General features: G+C 42.1%; 1 protein-coding gene across 1 annotated transcript in view; it reads right to left on the minus strand.

The window, feature by feature from the left end:
* Positions 1-8,731: 8,731 nt before the first annotated feature.
* CHD2 (chromodomain helicase DNA binding protein 2) overlaps positions 8,732-19,495 on the minus strand; it is a 215,195-nt gene continuing 204,431 nt past the window's right edge. Inside the window, exon 38 of the mRNA XM_042783579.1 lies at positions 8,732-9,065. Within this exon, the coding sequence (XP_042639513.1) occupies positions 8,732-9,065 (334 nt within the window). The remainder of the gene's footprint in view (positions 9,066-19,495) is intronic.

The following is a 19,495-nucleotide window of genomic DNA, read 5'->3' on the forward strand; positions in this document are numbered from 1 at the left end:
TTCTCCATCCAGTGCTAACAAAATCAGGCCATAAGTGTGTCCCGGCCATCCTGTGTGCTAGAACATTGAAATAATACCAAGGTGGTTAAGAAATAGCCACTTTCCAAGGCGCTAAAGGGTCCTGAGTGGCAAAGATGGTTAAGTGCTCAGCTACTAACCAAAGTTTGGTACTTCAATAGCTGGCCTATGGGCTGACCAATAAATAACACCAGGGAGGGACACACTCTTTAAAACAATCAACCATATGAGATCAAAAGGGCAGCATTTGCCCAGGGATAAAGCTCAGAATGTAGTAATGGATAAGAAAGAAGGACGAATGGAAATGGCAACCACAGGGAGAAAGTAGGAAAAATGCTGTTGCATTGTGGAGACTGCAATCAATGTCACAAAACAAAATGTGTATTAACAGTTAAATGAATAAACAGTTTGCTCTGCAAACTTCCACTCAAATCACCGTAAAAAATATTTTTAAAAAAATGTTTGGCAGCTCAAATTCATCCAGAGGTACATTGGAAGGAAGGCCTGGTGATCGGCTTGCCAAAGGCCACAGCCCTCTTATGGAGCACAGCTCTACACTGAAACAATCGTGTGGTCACCAGGAGTCAGGAACCCACTGGTTTCTGGTTTCTGAGTCCCTGGTGGCCCAGTGGTTAAACATTTGGCTGCTTACTGAAAAGTTCGAACCCATCAGCCAGTCTACAGGAGATAAGTGTAGCAGTCCACTTCCATAGAGATTTACAGCCTTGGAGACCCAATAGGGCATTTCTACTCTGTCCTATAGGGTCACTATGAGTTGGAGTTGACTTGACACCATGGATTTTTTAAAAAAGTTTTTACCACCATTCCAGCTGTTTCCCTAAGACCCCTGGACCTTCCCACAATCCAACAAATAAAAGGTTAATACCTGGCACAGTAGGGAGCCTTTATAATGCTGCTTCACAACTTCAAATCACTTGGTCCAAACCAAAACCAAACCAAACTCACTGGGGTGGAGTTGGACCCGACTCATAGTGACCCCTCCTTGGGTTTCCACGGCAGTATCACTAGGGAAGTAGATTGCCCAACCTTCCTTCCGAGGAGTGGCTGGTGGGTTTGAACCACCAGCTTTCTGGTTAGCATTCAAATGCCTTAGGCACTATGCTACCAGAGTCACTTGGTACTGGCTACTGGATGCTTTAAATACATCTCCCACTCCCCCACCGAGGTCTGGGAGCCTGGGATTAGGAACCTGAAATCTGGCCTGAGCCACCAGAGATAGCAACACTCACCTTCCCTCTCCAATACAAGCTCTCTGGGACCTCACCAGAGAGAAGGCTTCAAACGCAGCAGAAGCCACTGAGGCCACTGTCCAGCCAGGGACCAGCACGCCCAGGGACCAACCAGAAAGGAGGGCTAGTGAACCACTCATGGGAACTGCATTCATTACACACACACACACACACACACACACACAAAATCCAGCACCCACATGGCCCCAAGCTGTGACAGGGACCAGAGGACAGAGATGAAGGAAACCAAGTCTTTGTCTAGTTGGGGAGACAGAGATGAAAGCATATGGGGCACAAGAGTGCACCAGGGGCTCTGATGGTGTGTGTGGGCATGGGGAAGAGATGGGCAGGAATGAGGACAGGGACAGCCAGGCCAAGGAAGGCTGCTCAGAGGAAACCACCTTTGAATTGAATCATGAGGATAAGTAGGTGTTCACCAGGCAGATGGGGGAGGTGAGGGGGGAAGTGGTGGGAGAAGAGAAAAGAGGGGCAGTGGGCTGGAGATCTTCAAATATCTGAAGTTGTAAGAGCCATCCCGGCTGGCTGCAGTGTGGGATGTCAAGAGAAAGCGCCATTTAGAGTGGTCAGCCGGGGCAAGTTGTAGAGGGCCTAGAGCCAAACCAAGGAGCTTTGGGATTAAGGAGAGGGTATGGGAGTTCTGGTGGTGTAGTCCCTAAGGCATTTGACTCCTAAACAGAAGGCTGGTGGTTCAAACTCAACAGCCACCTTTCAGAAGGAAGATTGGGCAACCTACTTCTGTAGAGATTAAAACAACAACAACAACAAAAAAAACCAAACTCACTGCCATGGAGTTGGATCCCTTGGAAACCCAAGGAGGGTCACTATGAGTTGAAGTAAGTTTGGTTTTTTTTTGGTGATCAGGAAGCAGCAAGGGGAGGTGAGGGGCCTTGTGGCTCCAAAAGGTCCCTCTGATTGCCGTGGGAAGATAGGAGGGAAGGGAGGCTACACTAGTGAGGAGCAGGAGGTAAGGGGGAAGTGTGGGTGAGGTGGGCCTGGCTGCTGAAGCCCCAGGTGGCTGAGCCAAGACCAGCCAGCATTGCCCTTGGACTTCCTGCTCCAAGCTTCCACGCTGTCCTCTGTTACACACCCATGTCTTTTGGTGTATGGAGGGGGCTACCTTGTGGGATCTGTAGCTCTGAAGAGCAGCCCACCAGGCACAAGGACAGCTGGCTGGCTGGCTGTTTGTGGAGATCTGCCGCCCTCTGCAGAACTCTTGTAGATATACATCCACTCAGGGCTCTTGCCTTAGTTTCTGAGGATGGCACTGGATCTCAGAATGCACACAGGCTGCACTTTGGGTGACAAGAGTGGTCTCCGACTGCCCAGCAACCTCATCCTTAAGCTGCCACAACATTACCCTCTGGTAATAATGGTAGATGTTGAGGCCATCCTGTACACCATCTCAGTGACCTCAGCCACTCGGGCTACAACCCGGCAACGGTGACTGTTATTGTGTTCTATAATTGAGACTTGAGGAGGTAAAAAATGTGCTGTGCTGAGAACACCAGCCAGTAAGGGGCAGGTCCAGGGTTTAAACCCAAGTCTGTCTTCCTCTCATACCTCACCGTACCACTTCTCCATGCCTGTCCCTTGGTTTCTTCTACCAGGGCTCCACGGTGAGCACCCTGACCCTTTGGCTATTTTCTCCATGGCACTTATCTGACATTCTGTTCTCTTATGATGTCCTTGTTTGGTGCCTGCCTCCTCACGCCTACATCTAGATAGTCAGCTCTAAGAGGGCAGGGGTCTGATTTTTCCAGTTTACTACTGTATGTCCCTAGCTCCTAGAACAGGGCCTGGCCCACAGCAGGGGCTCAAGATCTCAATCACGGGAAAAAGTCTTCTCCCATAACTTTCTTAAACAGGACCTCTCATCTCCATGTTCAGAAGTTTCTGGCCCCTGCTGGCTTTCCTCCTAGGGTTCAGTCCCCCCTCAGGGGAAACTGTGTCTTGCAGAAACCCTCTGCCCTCTTCCTATGGTCCTGGGCTCAGAGAAGGGGCAGCTCTGTGTGATTGGTAGCCTCTGAGGGATCATTGCTCAGGCACCGTTTTGGCTGGAGCATGGCTCTCCAGGCCAGGCGAGACCCACTCCAGGCTACCCCGAACTCTCTTCCCAAGTGCTCACTGGTTCCTTCCTTTGACCCTCACACCTCCCCAGCCTAGGACACCGCTGCTGTCCTGGTAAAATCTGAAGGTTTGTGAAACTTTTCCTTTTCCACGGTGCATGCTCTCACTCACCATCCAAGCTGCTGCCTCCTCTCTTTGCAAATGACGGCAGAAAGGCCACCAGCCCAGCCACATACAAGAGGTCGGCATAGCAGGGCACTGCCTTTCCTGCCAGTGGGACCCTGGAGACCAATCCTGTACACAAGGGCCCTGAAGGTCACTGTGATGCTCATGGTTGGCAAGAGGGAATGTGTGCAAACCTTCCACACAGCAGCTGGTGAGAAGCTTGCAGGCCAACCTTGTCTGTGTCCCCCAGATGCTTGATAATGGTGTGCTCAGATGCAAACCAGGTAGCCTGTCCACACTTGTCATCCCACCATGTGCCATGGCCACAATATTGACTAGGAAGTCACTTAAGACATCCAGCGTAAGGTGGGCTCCCCCTGGCAGCAATGGGGCATATACCACTAGGGCCTATGTCATTCAGTCATGCTGTGTCCCTTCTCCACTTCAATAAAACAGAATACAAGGGTAGGGGGTTACACAGGCCCTGAGTGGGATTCCAACCTGCCAGTGAGTGGAAAAGCCTGGCATGAAGCTCTAATTTAAAGCCCTGAGGGCAAGTTGGGCGTTGCTTCTTTAAAAGCTGCAGGTTGGGACCTGGAGCCCAGACTCTGGTCTGGGAAACGGCAGTAGGGCATTGTGTTTCAATAAGTGACCTTTCTGTTGGCGCTAATTGCGGAAGACTTGACTCCACGCCAGGCGTGCAAGGCCCCGCCAAGGAGGGAGGATGGGCCAGCCTTTCTTCTTCCAGTAAAAGGCGTAGTTTTGGCAGTGGTCAGTTTAGAAGACTTGTTGCTATTGTAAATCATAATAAGCTGATCATTGGAGCACTTGTTCTTAAAATAAAATTTCCCAAAGTTGTTCCAGCCGACTTTTGAGTAGCAACATGATTTCCTTTATCGGCAGGGGTAGTCCTCAGCTCTTTTTGTCTCTCATTCAGCGCTCTGTGCACTTGCACCCTGGCCTCTCCTCCCCACACACGCTGGGGCCAAGCAAGGCCCCATGTCCAACATCTTGTGGGCTGATCACTTTGCTCTCTCCGTGAAACCGAGTCACAGGGGCTTAGCTCTGAGCAGACACATAGGCTTATTTGGTATTAAGAATTGTGAACTTCACAAAGATTTGTTTGCTTTCAGTCATTTATGTATCTGTAAAACCCCACGGTGTGGGCAAATTTCTCCTGCTCCTATTCAGAAGGGGACCTCCACCCGCAGGATGCTGCCACCCTTCCTCTCTCTGGGCCTCACAGGAGCTGGGCCTGCCTCCGTGCCAAATTGCTAGAATTAACATTTGTGTCAGTGTTTCCATTATAAAATGCCTTTTTCCCCTCCAAGAATACATAACCAACTGTTAAATTACCCACAAGGCTGCAGGCTGACAGATAAGGTGTTTTTTATTCCTACAGCACAGAGGGGGCTGCAGGACCTTCATTTGGGAACCCACAGGACTTCAATGTACCCTTCTCGGTCTTTCCAGGACCCTCCTGGGCAGGACGTGGACTGAGGAAAATTAAAGGCAGTCCTGCTCAATTGCTGGCTTTGGCTCCTTGAGGTTGCCTCATGAAGTGCAGGCCTGTGGGGTTTGGACTGGGGCTGTTCAGGCCAGGACACTGCATACCCTCAGCCGTGGCTACTGAGCTATATGAACTCTAAGAAACCTGCAGAGTGCAATCTCAGAACCATCAGCACACCTGGGGCTGTGAAGGGGGGGGGAGAAAAAACATGCAACTTTAAGAGATTCTGTTTCACAAGCTGCCCCCAAACCTGGATGCCCCAGCCACCCCAAGGGAAGGAAGGGGATGAGGAATCTCCAGCCACACAGTCCATCCCAAATGCAATGCAACGTGTCAGCCCAATTCTAGAAATCCTTAGTAACACTTTTTAATATACAAGAATCAAAAGTACAGCAGTTTTACAATGTAGGAAAATTTAATACATACTATATAAACAACATTATTTACATCAGAAATCACTAGGACAGTGGCATTTTTCACAAATATAAATTAATTACTGTTTAGTCAACAGGTTTTAAAAGTCCACGATTTTACAATAAAGAAAAGCCATCTGTCCCCAGGCGAGTGGGGAGCAGATGGCCTGAAGCAGCCTGGACCCTTGGCATGGCTCTCCGCACCCAACCAACAGCTCGGCCTGACAGGCGGCCGCTGTGCTGGGCCAGCCTCCGCTCCCGCTGACACGTGGTATTTGGTCTGTCGGGTTACAGTGTCATAGTGTGAATTCATAACTGAATTGCATTTGCACCACACATCCTGATGCAATTGTCAGACACCAGGCTCGAATGTCTGCCGCAGCTGTGAAGTGTCCTTGTATCCCGTCGAAGGGCTTGGGGAATGGCTAATGGGAGGAGCAGCCGAGGGAAGCAGCCAAGCCACGGAGGACCTGGCGGTTTGCTCTGCTTCACTGCAAGACTGCCGCAGTCAGTGGGGGCTGCACACTTTCCTTTTTTAGGGCTACAGTATATCATGTTAATCCTTGGTTATGTTCAGGTTTTAGGTGATGTTAACTCCCTTCTTCCTCAACCCTTCCTATTTCTACCCAACAATTAAATCTTGCAAAGCTAGGCTCCATGGAATACCATCTTCAGAGATTCCTGTGGCAGCTTCTCCCATCCACAAGAGAGAGAGAGAGAATGTCTACCTGTGCAAATTTCTGGTTTTGATTTAAGCATACAATTTTCATACTGATTTAAATCAATGAGGAAATGCCTCCTTTCTCCAACCCACTCTTCAAACATACTTCAGCACCTAAAAGAGATGCTTTAATGGGGACACTGTAATTTTAGAATCAATTTAACACTGATCTGGCCGATATTGCCTTTTGGTATATCATATGGCACTAAAAGTCCTAAATGTGAACAAAAGGAAATTCCTTTTTCCTCATGATGATACATCTTCAAGCTTAACTTCTATCTCCTACCAACAGCTTCAGAGAAAAAAAAACAAACTTGGTAAGTATCATAATGCAGAGCTTCCATCTACCACCCTCTACCTAAAGAAGCAACACCTCCAGAAGGGGAAGGAAGCTGGGCCCAGACCCCCCTCCCATTCAATCAAGGACCTGGTAAGTCAATTTAACCTTCATCTTTGGCTTGGGCAAGACAAAAATGGGATAGCATCAATATTACCAGTGAAAAACTGTATTTGTGGTTTCTGTATTCCTTACTTTGTGGCCAGAGCAGACACTTACTCTCCTGCCTCCTCCCACTGAGCATTCACAGTAAGCCCTCAGGGGGTGACTTCACTCAGGTGGCTCCTATATGATCACTTGGGCAGTACTCCAGAACTATGTGAACTCCAAGCATCAAAGGAGTTAAATACAAAGGTGTTGGGCCCACTGAACCACCAACACAACATGAGGACAAGCTCTCACCTGGCAACTCCACCATGGCCCATCCCATTACTTTTTGTGTGGCAACGAGCAATGGCCCATATCAAAACCACATCTGCTTCATTAGGGTGATTCACCTCACAGATTTCTTGGTAAAGGCATTAATGATATAGCCCAGAACACCAGTAAGTGATAATGATGTTATAAAGTCCCTCCAAGTTAGTTCTGGGAGTTTAATCCTGTGTAGGCCCAATGGAAGGGTTTTCAGCAGCTCTAAACCCAGACACTTATGCTTGGCAGGCATACATTTAAGACACAGGCACACCATATATTCAAGCCAGTTACTCTGTTTCCATCTAGAAAGGTCTTTGGATGCTCGAAAAAATACTGGCAAAGCTGTAATTTAAAATGAATAAAACTGAAGGCCCCAGCATCCATAAATTGAAAGAAGTTCTTTAGGAAAATGCCATTCTGCCTCCTTAATTATGTAACCAGTTTGCCTCCTGGTCCTGGCTCAATTCAAGTCTAGTGTGACTTTTACTATCTATAGCTCAGTCACCCTGCCCTTGGATGCTTCCTGTCTTGGAAAAAAATTGAGTTTACACTTTACTTGATCTTATTCGTCAAAAAAACTGAGTGTATTTTAATAACCCTCAACTAGTAGTAGAAGTCTGTTCACCACAGGTTATTTTCATCTGACCATATGACTATCAGAAGATGTATGATTCTGTATAATCTACTTCAAGTTGTGCAAAGGGAACTAAAATGCAGCTGCAAATGCTGACCTACACAATACTGAAAGCTTCCCCCACTTGCTGGCACTCTCACTGGAAAACCTGTTCACATTTGTATAAGTACCACCATCTTGGTGCTTGCTAGCTGCAAGGCAGTCAGCAGGCCTGCTTCTGCTTCCCCTTCCTCTCCAGGCCCTGAAGTTTTACATCTCAACAAAGGAATGAGAAATCCTCCAGGGATTCCAGTTCCCTGATCACACAACCCCCACCCTGCCCTGCACCCTATACCCTCATTCTGCCCACTCCCCAATCAAGTAAGACCCATGCTGACTTCAATGTTGCCTAACTCACAGTACTCAAAAAGTCAGCCAGAGGAACCTTACTTTCCCTGGCACAGGGGAAAATGGAGCCCCACTCAGGAGACCAAATCTCTGAAATGTACAAAGACAGTGTGGGAAAAATTAGTGTTGATAGGGAAGGGGCCATTGTGGAAGTTGTTTCCCCCTCTCTTTGTGCCCCCCCCCCCTTAGAATTCCACATAATGAGGGCCGAGAGCATCATCTCTTCCAAGAACACATTTTAGGGGTGTACCTGCTCCCCTTCAAGTCCTATGATGCAAGAATCCAATCACTCGTCCCACACCCCGCTCCCCCTCAGCAGCAATAATCATATACTAGTGAATCCAATCGTGCACTTCCCAGCAGGTCCTGGCAGCCTTCGCTCATGCACTAATTCCCTCCCTGACCATCACGCCAAGGTCCAGGGAACACTGCCCCGGCAACAAAACATTCATATTTCTAGGATCCCTTCTTCCTTCACTGGGGAACTATCACCCCATAAAGCTGGTACACAAAAAAAGTCACCTCTTCCTCCTAGCACCCATCAAAGTGGGAGGCCAGAACTAGGCTGGAATGGGATGGGGTGCCAAAGTGCAAGAGTGGTGACCCAAATCCAATCTGGACCAGACAACAGCCCCTCCCCCCACTCCTTGAAGTGCTCTGTCAGCCAGTGAGCTGGCAGCAGCAGCATGTCCAGAAGCTCCAGTCACTGGTCGGGATAACTGGCTACTGTTGGATCAAACCAAAAATATCCAGGTGCTTGATGACTCTTGCTTTTCCCTTTCCCAAGCTGTTCTTTATGTTTTCCGAACATTCCAGTTATAATCTGGGTTGTTTTTCTGTTCTAGTGATCTCTCCAAAGGAGACCTATGATCCAGGGGTGACTTAGAATCGTGAGGAGATTTCTGAGAAGGTGGTGAGCGAGGATCTGAGACAGCAGAGTGCAGTGGGGGCAGGGGCTGTTTATATTCCCCCAATTTGTCTGTGTGAAATGAGCGGTAATGGTCTGAAGGTCCCTGGCCATGGTAGCCCATAGGTGGGCGGTGATCAGACATTCGTCGGAAATCCTGCTGGTGGTAATTCTGAGGCCTGAATTCATCAGATCTCCGTCGCTTGGAGTCATGATGGTGCCTGAAAACAGAGATCCAAGGATTAGCTGAGAGACTAAAGCTAGAATCCCATCCATGTCTTGTCCATTGGCTCTTCCACATGCACTAATATTCAGGGAAATTTCCAAGAGATTTAGGGGTAAATGTTTACATTACTAGGAACTGAAAAAGAAAAAAAAACTAAAGTAGTAACAAAGGGCCATTTTACATTTATTGGCAAATCACACCCTACAAAATGATATGAGTCAAGTACACAATGATATAAGTATGCTCTTGAATCACTGAGGGCTTTGTAGAATCATATTCCCTCCAGGTAAAATCCAGCAAAATCTAGAAGTAGTTTCCCATCACATGACCCAGTTCAAGAACAAAAAAAGCCACAGAAATTATTTTATAAGTTATTAGGAAAACCAAAAGTCATGATCAACCTAAACAGTCAACAATACGGGAAGAATTAACTAATTTTAAAAACTGACTCAATATGAAGAATATTAAAACTTTTAGCTAGCATCATGGTAAGCTGCTCATCATGCTATTGTTACCAGGGAAAAGCAAATCAAACCCACAATGGCATACCACTGCACATCCACTAGGATGACTATAACTGAAGAAAAAAAAAAGTTGAGGTCCTGCTGAAGAGGTGAAAAAACTGGAACATTCACTCATTGTTGGTGGGAATATTAAGATGGTACACCTGCTAAAGAAAACAGTTTGGTGATTCTTCAAAAGGTTAAACACAGAAGTACCATGTTGTTGTTGTTGTTGGGTGTTACAAGTCACAGCAATCCTACAGGAAAAAGCAGAACTATAGTTTCCAAGGTAGTAATCTTTACATGGAAGTAAACCACCACATCTTTTTCCCAGAGAGGGCTGACCTTTTGGTTAAGCACCAAGCACTTAACCACTCCACCAACAACGCAACAAAAAATGCAACGCACTGCCGTGGAGTTAGGGCTGACTCACAGCGACCCCTCCCTGGGTTTCCAAGGCGGATCACTACAGAAGTAGATTGCCCAACCTTCCTTCTGAGGAGTGGCTACTGGGTTTGAACCTCTAGCCTTCTGGTTAGCAGTCAAATGCCTTAGGCCAGGGTTCTTTAAAATCACCATATGACCTAGCAATTCCACTCCCAAAAGAATTGAATGCAGGGACTCAAAAAGATACTTGTACACCAATGTTCATCGCAGCCTTATTCACAATAGCCACAACATAGAAATAACCTAAATGTCTACTGACTAAGGAATGGAAACAAACTGATATGTCTACACAATGGCGTATTACTCATCCATAAAAAGGAATAAAGTACTGATACATGCTACAATGTGGATGAACCCGGAAAACATTATGCTAAGTGAAAGACAGATAAAGCCACAGAGAGATAACACAGACTGGGGTTGGAACAGAATACAGGCAATGAGGGAATGGAGAAAGACTACTTAATGGATATAAGGTTTTCTTTTGGAATAATGAAAATGTTTTGGAAGTTCATATAGATGATGGCTGGACAACACTATGAATGCACTAAATACTACTGAATTATACACTTCAAAACTGTGAATTTCATGTTATGGAAATTTAAGCTCAATTGAAAAAAAGTAAAGAAAAAGAGAGAGAAAGATTGAGAGAACTGATGACTTTAGGTTCCATTCAAGATGACTAACAGGGATTGCATTGATCAGTCCACCTGAAACAACCAAAAGCAGGCAAAACATATAGAACAATGGTTTTCAACACACAAGGCAACTTTCAAAGAACAGTGATCACTGAGAGATGGAAAACAAATGAGATGACCCTTTGGATTGCACCAGCTCACTGCCCTGAGATGGTTTCCAGACCACAGCACAAGGAGGGAGAAATCCAGAAGGAGCCCAGCAGACTCCAAGCAGCTTAAGTTCACAGGGAAGAATGCAAGAGATCAGAGAAAAAAGTTGGAAGATTTGCAGAGTTCTCCTTGAGTATTCAGTTGAATACTGATCAGAGGGTCCATGTAAGGAAACCTCCAAAGGCCAGGGAAAGAACCACCCAAAATAACTAGAGATAACAATGCCCTGGACTCACAGAGGGCCAGAAACAGTACCTGTTACCAACAGCTAGACTAAAAAGTATCCAGATTCAAGGGTAGAGTACAATGAGGGCCCTTGCCTCGGTGGTAAGAGTATAAATGGCCCTGGACTGAGCAATGCTCAGTTCCACCTCACAAATCATAACATCGATACCTGAAAAAAATCAAACTGTTTCCAAGTAACCTAACAGCATCTCATAACAAAACCCAAGAATATTTATAGGAATATAAAAATATCTATCACTCAACAAGGTAAATTTTACAACATCTATCATCTAATTTTTTTAAAAATGGACTACGTGTGGAAAATAACCAAGAAAATAAAACCCATAATGAGATGAATCAGTAACTGAAACTGACCCAAATAATAGAATTAGAAGCAAAGATATGAAACAGTTTCTAAAACTGTACTTTGTATTTCAAAAGGTTAAGTAAAGACATGGAAAATTTAAAACAATAGTAACAAAAAGACCCAAAGAGAACTTCTAGAGATAAAATTATAATATGTGGTAATAAACTACACCGGATGGGTCTCACAGAAGATCAGACAATGAAGAAAATATTAGTGAACTTGAAGACAGCAATAGGAACTATCCAAATGCAGAGAGAAAATATTTTTCAAAATAAACAGAACATCAGTGAACTATAAGACAAACTCAAGACACCTAATACAGGTATAACTGGACTCACTGGAGGAGAGGAGGGAGCTCTCATGGCGTAGTGCCTAAGGCATTTGACTGCTAACCAGAAGGCTGGCAGTTCAAACCCAAGAGCCACTCCTTGGAAGGAGGGTTGTGCAATCTACTTCCGTAGTGATACTACCTCGGAAACCCAACGAGGGGTCACTATGAGTTGGATCTGACCCAATGGCAGTTGAGTTTGTTTTTTGTTTTTGAAGGAGAGGAGAGAGTGGGAGAATAGGAAATAAGTGTGAAGAAATAATGGCTGAAAAAGGTCCAAATTTGATGGAAATTATAAACCCACAGATCCAAGAAGCGCAACAATTCTCAAGCACAAGAAACATTAGGGAAAACACAGTAAGATATATCATACACAAATGACTGAAAGTCAGCGATAAGGACAAAAGATACTACATAAAAAGGAACAAAGATAAGGATAAAAGTCATCAGAAACAAGTAGACAGTAGAGACATCTTTAAAAGAGAAACCATTAATCTAGAAATACATATCTAGTAAAATTATCTTTCAATAATGAAGGCAAAATAGAGACTTTTTCAGACATACAAAGGCTGAATTTGCTGAAAGAATTCATCACTAGCAGACCCACACTGAAACAAATCCTTCAGGCAGAAAGAAGATGATACCAAATGAAATGTACACTAGGATCAGTGGAAAGTAACCACAAGGGTAAATGTATTTAAGATTTTCTTTGCTTATTTAAAATTATTTAAACAAAATTAGTAACAATGTAGTGCGAAATTTATAACATAGGTTAAAACATGTATGATAACATTACCACAAAAGTCAGGTGGGGAGAAATGAAAATATACTATTACAGAGTTCCTATACTGTATGAGGGTGTAATACAATGTAAATACTGTGTAATGTCATATAAGCCAAAGACGTGTACTATAAACCAGGGCTCTGAACCCATTTGAAGCCCTGCTATAAATCTAAACCAACGAATCAAATAACAACCCAAAGGACACCAAAGGGATGGGATCAAATTAAACTATGAAAAACATCCAGTTAAGTGAGGGAAAAAATGATAGGCACAAATAAACAAATAGCAAACTGATAAATTTAAGACTAACCATATCAATAATCTCATTAAATGTAAATCATCCAAATGCCTCAAGTAAAAGGCAGCAACTGTCAGACTGGATAGAAAAGAAAGATCCAATTATATGCTATCTATAAGAAATCCATTTTAAATATAAATATACATATAGGTACAAAGTAAAGAATGGCAACATTAATCAAAAGAAAGCTGGAGTGTCTATATTAATGTCAGACAAAATAGATTTCTGAGCAAAGAATATTGCCCTAAAAACAGTCTGAAAACATATGAAACAACCAAACAGAACTACAGGGAAAAACAGAAAAATCTGCAACTACAATACTCCCCTTTCAATAATTGCTAAAACAAGTAAACAGAAAATCAATAGAGCTATGGAAGAATGAAGAAATACTTCCCAACTCCTTCTATGAGGGGAACATTACCATAATATCAAACCAGACAAAGATATTGCAAGAAAAACTACAGAGTAATATGTTTTTATGAATACAGATGTAAAAATTATCAAGAAAATTTTAGCAGACAGAATCCTTTTTACACAGTGTTGGATAATACATCATGATCAGGTAGATTTATGCCTAGAATTTAACATCAATCAATGTAATTCACCTTATTGAAAAAAAAAAAGACAATCATAGAAAGATCTCAAAAGATACAGAAAAGGTATTGACAAAATCCAATACCCATTCTTGATTAAAAAAAAAAGTCTCAGTTCCTTTCCTCAACCTGGTAAGGCACTGACCAAAAAAAAAAAAAAAAAAAAAAACTCTACAGCAAACATCAGACTTAATGGTGAAAGACTAAATGCTTTTCCCATAAAAGCAGAAATAAAACAAAGATGTCTGCCCTTACTACGTCTATTCAACCTCAACTGTAGGTCCCAGCCAATGTAATATTCCAAGAAAAAGAATTATTTCCTCTCTATAAGAGCCCATTCCCAGGGATTCTCAGGTGGAGAGGAAAATTATGTATAACTTTATAAATAAGATACTCAGGGTGACAGTTTGTTGCATTTGTTTTTTAGTTATGAGATAAACTCACTCACTGCCAGTGGAGTTGTTTCCAACTCAGGGACTTCTCCTTGGGCTTCGAGATGGTATCTCTACAGAAGTAGATTGCCTAATCTTCCTTCCAAGGAGTGGCTGGTGGGTTTGAATTGCCAGCCTTCTGGTTAGCTGTCAAACAGTCTTAGGCATGAGAACTCCTAGTTATGAATAGATTTATGAGACAGACTTATTTAAATATTCTAAATGATATTAAAGGAGGGCACATGAGCTTTACTTTGAACAAAAGAGGGGACATGGGCACAAAATGTTAGGAAATATGGTTCCTAAGAATGAAATGTGATTTTGGACAAGTCACTTAAGGTCTCAGTTTCTTTACTGACTTTCTCACTTGGCTTTCAAAATCCCAGGGCCTGTTCTGGGTCCTACAAACCCAGAAATAACTCATTATAGTCTTCTGTGATCTGAAGGGAAGGAAGTTTAGGATGTCCAGAAAAGGCAAGGCTACAGAATGCTTTCCCCTATGTTTGGAATAATGCAGCTATTACTAACATCTCATTAGTACTTTGGGAGTACTTTTCACATAACTTTTCTTCTTTTCAATCTTTCAACCACCATGTACACACACTAGGGTTTAATTACTCTCATTCAACAAGTGAGAAAACTGAGACTGAAAAGACATTTTGCACAAATCAAACAAATCGGTAATGGGACACTAAAATAAGGCTTGATTAGTTTCAAAAAAAGAGGACGAGAGGGGAGTTCTGGTAAGATGGCAGAATAGTCAAACAAACTACATAGACCCTCTTCAACAAGAACAGGGGAACCAATTAACACAGATAAAGAAGATAATCCTGGAGCCCTGAGCTTTGAAAGGAAGGATACAGAAGTGGACTGAACTCCAACTAGTGGGAAGAGTCTGCATGAAAACAATGAAAAAGCCACATACAGACAGAGCTGCAGTCTGTCAGCGATCCTGATGGCATGGATAGCTTGCATATTGGCAAGTAGTGTTAGGACCTAACGATTAACCTAAAAATTGGCCCTGGTGGCGAGGAGCTGCACAGAGGACTGCACTGGTGGCTGGTGAATAAAAGGCGAAGCAGCGAAAAGGGAGATGGGCTAAGCAGTGGATTTTGGCTGTCCCGAGGGTACAGCTATTTTGAATGTTTATAAGCGGTTCGACCATTTTGATATTTAAAGTGAGAGCATTCTCTCAGATTCCAGGCTCCTAAGAATAGTCTCCACTTGCCAGGGACTGCAAGGATATTCCGGACATGAACAACTGGAAAGGTGCAATATTCCCCTTATTACTCTTATACCCCACACCCTCTTTGGTGAATGGAGATGCAGCCATCCCTCACTCCCACCCACCTTCTGAGCTGGCAGGAATTCAATCCCAGTCTGTGTGCTCTGACACAGCCTGGCTGCCCTGTTCTGCCCAGATTTTTTCTTCTTTCTTTTTTTAAAAGTAAGTTTGTTTTTATGTTTTGAAATTATTATTATTATTATTATTAGTCCTTTTTATTATTATTGTTTATTCTTCCCTTCTCAGGTTCCAGTTTTCAGCTTTTTCTCTCTTCCCTGCTCCTGGTTCCCACTTTTTTATTTCTTGGGGTTCTCCCCATTCCTTCTTTTTCTTATTGCATTTTTCTCATTTTTTTCTTCATTATTCTCCTACTCTCTCTTTTCTCTTATTGCCCCCAACCCTGATATTGCAGGCTTTTTTTTTTTCTTTTCTTTTTTTGGTGAATGCTCCTCTGTGTTTATGAGTTGTGTTTTTGTCCACTTGCTTTTACTTTTTTGATGGTTTTTTGATTGTTGTTTTTGCCTGAGTGGGAGACAGCAACCATGCCCATATGACGTAACCACATCTGTACCTCCTGCAGCTCCACTTACTGAGTGACAGCGACCACTTCCTTCTCCACCAATGATAAACAACCATTAAGAAGAGCCTGACTCACCCTTAACTGCTCTTTACAAACAGTTAACAGAGATCTAAATACAACAACATCACAATGTCTAGAAGAAAACATCATCACAGTCCACACAAAGAAGCAAGATAAAGCGGCAGAAATAAGGGAGCAGGACACAGACCCAGAACACATCTCTGAGGAAGTAGCATCATTGGAACTCCCTTATAAGGAATTCAAAAGAAATATACTTAGGTATCTTCAAAGGATTGAGAGACAAAATTAAAGAAAACACAGACTAAACCCTAGAACAATTCTGGAAGAAAATACCAGAACAAAATGACAAAATAAATGAAAACTTAGAAATGATATATAAAATCTACAGTTAGAAATCAAGAATGCTAATACCAAATTTTCAGAAACAGATAACACATTAAAAGGGCAAAGGAGTAGAATCAAATCAATGAAAGACAGAATTAATGAGACTGAAGACAAATAACTCACTGCTTCTTTGGAAATTAATCAAGCAGAAAAAAGATCAAAACAAAATGAAGAAAGCCTAAAGTTCATGTGGGATACTATCAAAAGGAATAAAAACCCCAACTCACTGCCATGGAGTCAGTCCCGACTCACAGTTACCCCTCCTTGGGTTTCCAAGGCACTTGACTGCTAACCAGAAGGCTGGCAGTTGAAACCCACCAGCCACTCCTTGGAAGGAAGGTTGGGCAATCTACTTCTGTAGTGATAACTGCCTTGGAAACCCAAGGAGGGGTCGCTATGAGTCGGGTCCGACTCAACGGCACGTAACAACAACAACAACAGTAACATCTCTATGGAAGTAGATTGCCCAATCTTCTTTCCGAGCAGTGGCTGGTGGATTTGAACTGCCAGCCTTCTGGTTAGCAGTTAAATGCCTTAGGCACTATACCACCAGAGCTCCCATCAAAAGGAATAATCTATGTGTAATCAGAATTCCAGAACAGGAAGAGAAAAAGAACACCACTGAGAAAATTGTAGAAGATTTGTTGGAAGAAAACTTCCCTGATATGATGAAAGATGAGAATATATCCATTCAGGAAGTCCAACAAACCCAAAATAGAAAAGACCCCAAAAGATCACCAAGGCATATCATCATCAAACTCATCAAACCCAAAGACAAAGAAAGAATCCTAAAAGCAGCACGGGAAAAAACAAAAAGTTACCTACAAAGAGCAACTAATAAGAATAAGCTCTGATTTCTCAACAGAAACCATGTAAGTGAGAAGGAATGGGATGGTATATATAAAACCCTGAAAAGAGAAAAATTTCCAACCAAGAATTATATACCCGGCAAAATTGTCCCTCAAATATGATGGTGAAATTAGGAGATTTCCAGATAAGCAGAAATTAAGGGAATTTGTTAAAACCAGACCAGCCTTACAGGAGTTACTAAAGGAAGTCCTTAGAATAGAGAACCAAAAATAGCAAACAACAACTGACCATTAATATACAAGATGACATAACCCAGAAACCAACACAGCTATGGAAATATCCAAACTAAAATAAATTTACAAGATTGTAAGAAGGGAATCAGAGACATCAATTGGCAAATGAGGACAACTACAAACCAAAAAGACAGAAAAATAGTGTAGTTAAGAACTTCTAAATGGTGAGGAAGTCAAGAGAGTAGCAAGACAGAATGGACTGTTCTAAACTCGGGGAGAGAATTATAAATCACAGGGTAACCACAAAGAAAAATGATAAACCTTCACATCACAAAAAAAATAAGAGCACAAATATTCAGCAAATACTAAAACAACAGTAACAGAGGAAATAAACACAATTCATAAATGTTAATGAGCTTAGCACAGAAAATTATATGGAACAAAGAAACCAGGGACACCATGAAAAAACATGTAACAAAATGATAGCAACCAATTCATACCTGCTGATAATTACACTGAATGTCAGTGGATTAAATGTACCACTTGACAGAGGGAGAGTTGCAGACTGGATAAGAAAACATAACCCGACAATATGTTATCTAAGAGACACACCTTAGAGACAAAGACAAAAATAGACTAAAAATCAAAGGCTGGAAAAAGATATATCAAGCAAATGGCAACCGAAAAAGAGCACGAGTGGCAATATTAATTTCTGATCAAATTGACTTTAAGACAAAAACCACCATAAGAGACAAGGAAGGATATTATATAATGATTAAAGGATCAATTGAACAAGAAGATATAACTGTAATAAATATCTACGGACCTAGTGAAAGAGCCCCAAAATACATAAATCCAACTTTAACAAAATTGAAAAGGCAAATAGATGACTCCACAATCATAATAGGAGACTTTAATACACCAATTTCAATGAAAGATAGAACTGGAAAAAAAACTCAACAAAGACACAGAAGAACTAAACAATATAATCCACCAATTTGACCTTGTAGACATCTATAGAGCACTTCACCCAACAACAGTACAATATACATTCTTTTCCAACATACTTGGAATATTCTCCATGATGGTTCATATGTTAGGTCAAAAAGTAAGCCTTAGTAAATTTAAAAACACTGAAATACTGCAAAGCATCTTCTTTGATCACAATGCAATAAAATTAGAAATCAACAATAGGAAGATCAATGGAAAAAGAGCAAACACATGGAAACTGAACAACACCCTCATTAAGAACAACTAGGTAATAAAAAAAAAATGAAATTAAAAAATTCCTTGAATCCAACGAGAATGAAAACACAACATACCAAAATCTTTGGGACACAGCAAAAGCAGTGACCAGAGGCCAATTTATAGCAATAAATGCATGTATCAAAAAAGACGAGCCAAAATCAACACTTTAAACCAACATCTCCAACAATTACAAAAAGAACAGCAAGAAAAGCCTACAGTTCAGAGAAAGGAAATAATAAAGATTTGAGCAGAAATCAATGAAACATAAAAGAGACCATAGAAAAATCAACAAGACTAGAAAGTTGGTTTTTTGAAAAGATTAATAAAATTAACAAACCACTGGCAAATTTAACAAAGGAAAAGAGGGAGAGAATACAAATAACATGAATAAGAAACAAAATGGATGACAAAACAGCAGAAGCAATTGAAATAAAAAGGATAATATCAGGATACTATGAAGAACTCTACTCCAACAAATCTGAAAATCTGGAAAAATGGACAGATTTCTAGAAACACACTACTTACCAAAATTAACACAAACTGAGTTGGAAAAGTTGAACAGATCCAAAACAAAAGAAGAAATTGAACAGGTCATAAACAAATTACCAACAACAAAAAAAGTCTTGGCCCTTTCACCGGAGAGTTCTACCAAACATTCAGAGAAGAATAGACACCAATCTTATTCAAACTATTCCAAAACACAGAAAAGGATGGGATCCTCCCTAATTCATTTTATAAAGCAAGCATAACCTTGACACCAAAATGAGACAAAGACATCACTCAAAAGGAAAACTATAGACCAATATTCCTCATGACTATACATACAAAAATCTTCAATAAAATCCCAGCCAACAGACTCCAACAACATATCAAAAAAGTCATTCATTATGACCATGTAGGGTTCATATCAGGTATGCAAGGATGGTTCAACATCATCCACCACATAAATAAAATAAAGGAGAAGAACCACATGATCATATCAATTGATGCAGAAAAGGCATTTGATAAAATCCAACACCCATTCCTGATCAAAACTCTCAGCA

This window comes from Orycteropus afer, unplaced genomic scaffold, assembly GCF_000298275.1.
Source record: "Orycteropus afer afer isolate SDZICR_OR568_19922 unplaced genomic scaffold, OryAfe1.0 scaffold00019, whole genome shotgun sequence".
Classification (NCBI taxonomy): Eukaryota; Metazoa; Chordata; class Mammalia; order Tubulidentata; family Orycteropodidae; genus Orycteropus; species Orycteropus afer.